This window comes from Salvelinus sp. IW2-2015, unplaced genomic scaffold (assembly GCF_002910315.2).
Source record: "Salvelinus sp. IW2-2015 unplaced genomic scaffold, ASM291031v2 Un_scaffold1546, whole genome shotgun sequence".
Taxonomy (NCBI): Eukaryota; Metazoa; Chordata; class Actinopteri; order Salmoniformes; family Salmonidae; genus Salvelinus; species Salvelinus sp. IW2-2015.
The window spans coordinates 86,091-92,449 of record NW_019942978.1 but is presented as its reverse complement, the minus strand read 5'-3'; the positions used below and the strand labels follow the sequence as shown (position 1 = coordinate 92,449).

The window sequence follows — 6,359 nt, the reverse complement described above, 5'->3', positions numbered from 1 at the left end:
GGACTATCTTATTCATAGTAGCGTAGCCTAACTGGAGGGACCAGATAGCCGAGGCTGAGGGCCGCGGGGAGCGGCTTGTGGAAAGTGGCTAAGTCTCTCACTCTAACCTAACTACTCTACCTATCTATCATGTAGCGGCCAACCCTGGAGGACAGTATAGCCGAGGCTGAGGGCCGCGGGGAGCTTGGCTGTGGTAGTGGCTAAGTCTCTCCTACTAACTCTAATCTACCTATCTATCATGTAGCGCGAGCCAACTCTGGAGGACCAGTATAGCCGAGGCTGAGGGCGCGGGGAGCTGGCCTGTGGAAGTGGCTAAGTCTCCTAACCTACTAACTCTAACTAATCTATCATGTAAGCGTGCCAACCGGAGGACCAGATAGCGAGGGCTGAGGGCGCGGGAGCTGGCTGTGGGAGTGGCTAAGTACTCTAACCTAACTAACTTCTAACTATCTATCATGTGCGATGCCAACTGGAGGAACCAGATAGCCGAGGGCCCTTGAGGGACGCGATGGCGTGGAGTAAGCTACTAACTCACTCTTCAGTAGCCCCCTGGAGCAGATGGAGCGAGGGCTGGAAGGGCTGGAAGGAGAAGGCCAGGATCAGAGATCTGGAGGATGCCTGGCATGAGCGGCCAAGCAGCGAACATGGCAGACAGCTCAGAGAAGTACCACGGACCTGATTGAAATGTCAAGCGTGGCCCTGGACAAGAGAAGCCACCTAACTAGAAAATTACTGGAGGTGAAGAGGGACGCAGTAATGGAGGGAGAGGAGTCAGGTATAGAGGGGGTAGAGGGACAGGTATGGGGGAAAGGGGACGGTAGTGGAGGGGGAGGAGGACAGTGATGGAGGAGGGAGGACGTAGACAGGCTATAGAGGGGGAGGAGGGACAGGTTGGAGGGAGAGGGGGACAGGTATGGAGGGGGAGGAGGAAGGCTACGTGAGGGAGAGGAGGACGCGGTATGGAAGGCGGAGGAGAACAGGTGATGCGAGGGGAGAGGGAGGACAGGTCATGGAGGGAGAGGATACAGGTCTATGAGAGGGGGGAGGAGGAAGTGTATGGAAGGGGAGAGGGGACAGGTATGAGGGGGGAGGAGGATCAGGTATGGAGGGAGAGGAGGGACAGGAAGGTATGGAAAGGGGAGGAGGACAGGCTATGGGGTAGAGTGAGGACAGGTCTATGGGAGGGGAGAAAGAGGACAGTTATTGAGGGAGAGGAGGACAGGTATGGCGGGAGGGGGACAGGTATGGAGGGGGGAGGACCAGGTATGGAGGGAGAGGAGGAAGATAGTATCGGAGAGGGGAGGAGGACACGTTATTGAGGGAGAGGAGGACAGGTATGGAGGGGGGGAGGACAGGTATGGAGGGAGAGGAGGACATGTATGGAGGGAGAGGACAGTTTATTGAGGGAGAGAGGACAGTTATGTGAGGGGAGAATGAGAGGAGAGGTTTGGCATGAGGGGGAGGAGGACAGGTATGGAGGGAGAGAGGAGGACAGGTATGGAAGGGAGGAGGAGAAAGGTATATGAGAGGGAGAGGAGGACCAAGGTATAGAGGGGAGAGGAAGGACGGTTATTATTATAGATTTTCACATTACAACAGGTATGTGTATGGTGTCTATAGGCTTGAGGGTTCTAACAGTGACGAACAATGTTGTGAAAAACGTATTATTGTCATCCTTTTACACACCTGAACGCAGCACAGTCTTTGTATCTATTTTTCTCTTCTCTAGGATTGGACTGCAATCTATTCTCAACATCCAGTCAGTGTCCAAACTATTTCAAAAAGAAATAAGTAGAATACTGTAGGTACTTACTGAATGCATACATCAGTAAATGTTACTCTATTTAATCGTTAATCCACACTGAACTGAAAATGATCAACTATATGCTGTAATTTTGAGACACAAGAGTCAGATATTAGGGTTTAAAAACCATATCGAGATTGCCGTGTTGCCGGTTCTGTCGCAATGGGTTCTAAGAGTTCCAGTAATGGGTTCCACAGCAGCTCCAGACTCCCCTACACACCAAGCTGGCTGATTAAAACAACTGAGACAAAGAGAACAGCTCCAGCATTCAGTCTCTCATTAAAAACTAGGAGAATTCGTAGATCCTTCTGGCTGAGGGTTGAAGACCATTATATATGAGTTTTATAACAAGATCTATCTCAACTTTCTGGATTATTTGTCAATCTTCTACATTCTGTAAGAGCATGAGAAGAATAGCATAGATCATGAACGTGATAGATTTGTTGTTTGTAGCCTGAGAGAATTTAGAACATTTGGTTTGTTTCTAATGTATAAGAAAAATAAAAAGATTCATGCTATCTGTTAGTATAATTAAAAATGTTATTTTAAGAAATGACCGTTTGTCTTATTTGCGGCGCATACAAGCGCTGTATGCAAACAGCTGGAATAAGCGGTCATAACCATTGGTAGTTGAGACAGATAGCTATAACAGATCATCTTCAAATGCAGGCGAGATAGTGGTTCTTCTATGGGGTTCAGGAATAAGGACCAAATCTGGCTTAGGCTATCTACTTCCTGGTGTACAGGTGCATGTTGTTGAGAGGAGTTAATAGAGGTGGATTTTCTACTGCAGATTTGAGAGTTCTGTTTCAAGGTTTTAGATAGATTCATTACATTAACAAATGTAGCATGGCTTTGGGAGAAGTAAAATATGTGCTTATTTTCGATTTTTGAAAACATTACAAATGATTGATTATGTTATGATCAGTCGAAACTTCATCGATTTCGTTTGCCACGAGCAATTCTATGGTAAAATAATTAGGCTGAGAGGATCTAACCGACTCGTTTTCACTTGAAAATGTATACCAAACTAAAAATATTGATTTCAAGAAGTTTATCCAACCATACGAAATTATAATGCACAAGGAGTACTTTAAAAGCAAACTCCACTGAAAATACACATTTACTAACACCGGAAGAACTGTGCAGAATAAATCACTAGGAGGCTGCTGAGAGGAAGGACTGGACGGCCATTAATGAATGGCTGAGAATGAGTGAATGGATAGTATAAACTCAACGAAACCATTAGTGAGATGTGTCTCGATGCCATTATCCATTTATTTCCATTCCACAGGCATTACCACGGGCATTGCGTTGCCGCAATCGGAATGTGCCAACAAGCCAGATGTGCATGATCAGTTATGTAACAGTAATATACACTGAGATTTTAACCGGTGCATATTTTGTTACCAACCTTTGCATCGGCACCAGGTTTTTTTCCAGTAAATGTTATTGTTATTTATTGTTTAAATTTACTGTGTAATAATCACTTGTGTGCAGAGATCTATGGTTTGGTTAAACTTTGAATCAATGTTTGTTTATGTTTGCCAAACTATACATTTTAAAGTGAAAAACTCCTGGTCAGCCTTTAATTTTCATATCCACCGAATTGAGGTAGAGTTAGTTAGGTTAGGTTAGAGACTTAGCCACTTCCACAGCCAGCTCCCCGCGGCCCTCAGCCTCGGCTATCTGGTCCTCCAGGTTGGCACGCCATGGGACATCAACACCAGGGTTAAGGCTGCATTAAGTCCATGGCAGTACTTGCTTGCTTAAGCCTCATCACACCGAATGGCATATATACGGTCTTAGCGGCAACACTCCATGGCATAGCTGCTGAATCTTTTATCCCACAAAGTAGATCCCATCCCATCCAACAGGGTGCTGCATCCATAGTTTTGTTTGATATTACTGTGCCTCAAAGCGGTCCGAACCATAAGTGAACTGAGTTGAATAAGTGAACGAACTACCTGTTGTTTGACAGCTTCTATCTCACTCTGCAGACGGCCGATCAAGCGGTTGATTTCTGCTATCTCTCCCTTGGTGTTCCTCAGCTCGTCTCCGTACTGCGTGGCCTGGATGGCCATCTGGTTAAACTGAGGGAAAATAACAACATGCATTACTTAAAGGTCCTGAGACCACTTCTCTTGTAGCTTGGCTACCAGTCTGTTTAGCTAACCTTCCACTCCTTGTACTCTGTGTCATATGCCAAAGATATATGTTTAGCATGACAAAGAGTGGGAAAGGAGTGGAATGATAGCTAAGCAGACTGGCAGCCAGGCTAGACCAAGGACTGGACTGATAGGAATGATAGCTCTTTCACCATCTTCCAACTATCTGCCGGACTGATTTGGGTGGGATATGTTTCTTTCACATTGTCCTTTTACTGTAGCATGGTTCCAGCAACAATGACTCAGTAGTGTGAAAAGGCTATTGATTTCAATGTAGTAAGACAAAAAAATCCTCTTTTTAACCACTTAAATCCTAGAATAGTCAACTGTTGTTCACCTTGGATTTGTACCACGTCTCAGCCTCCTCTCGGCTTTTGGTAGCAATGTCTTCGTACTGAGCCTTGACGTCAGCCACTATKTGGTCCATGTTGAGGTCTCGACTGTTGTCCATCTGCACCACCACAGAGGTGTCCCTGATGCTGGCCTGCAGCTCACACAGCTCCTGGATGGAAACAAACATTCTAACAGTGTGTTCATACATTTCTTTAGTATGTGTATGTGATCCTTGCCCGGATTTGAACCTACCACCTTCCACCAACTGCCTGCGCCATACAGGGCAACTTGTGTAATTGTATTGCATTGTAATGTATTGTAGGAATGATAAGATTAACAGACTGGTAGCCAGGCTTAGACCAAGGAGTGGAATGATAGCTTATACAGACTGGTAGCCAGGCTAGACCAAGGAGTGGGAATGATAGCTTAATCAGACTGGCAGCCAGGCTAGACTAAGGAGTGGAATGATAGCTTAACAGACTGGCAGCCAGGCGTTAGACAAGGAGTGGAATGAATAGCTTTAACAGACTGGCAGCCAGGCTAGACCAAGGAGTGGAATGATAGGAATGATAGCTTAACAGACTGGCAGCCAGGCTAGACCAAGGAGTGGAATGATAGCTTAACAGACTGGCAGCCAGGCTAGACCAAGGGAGTGGAATGGTAGCTAAGCAGACTGGCAGCCAGGCTAGACGCGAGGAGTGGAATGATAGGAATGATAGCTAAGCAGACTGGCAGCCAGGCTAGACCGAGGAGTGGAATGATAGGAATGATAGCTTAACAGACTGGCAGCCAGGCTAGACCGAGAGTGGACTGATAGGAATGATAGCTTAACAGACTGGCAGCCAGGCTAGACCGAGGAGTGGAATGATAGGAATGATAGCTTAACCAGACTGGCAGCCAGGCAGACCGAGGAGTGGAATGATAGGAATGATAGCTTAACAGACTGCAGCCAGGCTAAGACCGAGGAGTGGAATGATGGAATGATAGCTTAACAGACTGGACCAGGCTAGACCGAGGAGTGGAATGATAGGAATGATAGCTTAACAGACTGGGCAGCCAGGCTAGACCGAGGAGTGGAATGATAGGAATGATAGCTTAACAGACTGGCAGCCAGGCTAGACCGAGGAGTGGAATGATAGGAATGATAGCTTAACAGACTGGCAGCCAGGCTAGACCGAGGAGTGGAATGATAGCTTAACAGACTGGACAGCCAGGCTAGACCGAGGAGTGAGAATGATAGGAATGATAGGAATGATAGCTCTTTCACCATCTTCCAACTATCTGCCGGACTGATTTGGGTGGGATATGTTTCTTTCACATTGTCCTTTTATGTAGCATGGTTCCAGCAACAATGACTCAGTAGTGTAGAAAAGGCTATTGATTTCAATGTAGTAAGACAAAAAAATCCTCTTTTTAACCACTTAAATCCTAGAATAGTCAACTGTTGTTCACCTTGGATTTTGTACCACGTCTCAGCCTCCTCTCGGCTTTTTGGTAGCAATGTCTTCGTACTGAGCCTTGACGTCTCAGCCACTATATGGTCCATGTTGAGGTCTCGACTGTTGTCCATCTGCACCACCACAGAGGTGTCCCTGATGCGGCCTGCAGCTCACACAGCTCCTGGATGGAAACAAACATTCTAAACAGTGTTGTCATACATTTCTTTAGTATGTGTATGTGATCCTTGCCCGGATTTGAACCTACCACCTTCCACACTGCCTGCGCCATACAGGGCAACTTGTGTAATTGTATTGCATTGTAATTTATTGTAATGTATTGTATTGTAATGTATTGTATTGTATAATATATTGTATTTGTATTTTACTATATGTATTGTAATATATTGACTTGGAATGTATTGTATTGGTAATATATTGTATTGTTATTGTAATTATATTGTATTGTGATATATTGTATTGTATTGTACTATATTGTATTGTAATATATTGTATTGCAATTTTTGGTATTTTAATTATATTGTATTGTATTGTATGGTATAATTCTATTGTATTGTAATCTATTGTATTAATATATTGTATTGTATTGTACTATAT

At 45.0% G+C, this 6,359-nt stretch overlaps 1 protein-coding gene across 1 annotated transcript in view; it reads right to left on the bottom strand.

The window, feature by feature from the left end:
• LOC112071207 (keratin, type II cytoskeletal 8-like) overlaps window positions 1-6,359 on the bottom strand; it is a 27,319-nt gene that overhangs the window by 6,527 nt on the left and 14,433 nt on the right. The window contains exons 5-6 of the mRNA XM_024138655.2: window positions 4,310-4,474; window positions 3,772-3,897 (exon numbers count right to left, since the gene is read on the bottom strand). Of these exons, the coding sequence (XP_023994423.1) occupies window positions 3,772-3,897; window positions 4,310-4,474 (291 nt within the window). The remainder of the gene's footprint in view (window positions 1-3,771; window positions 3,898-4,309; window positions 4,475-6,359) is intronic.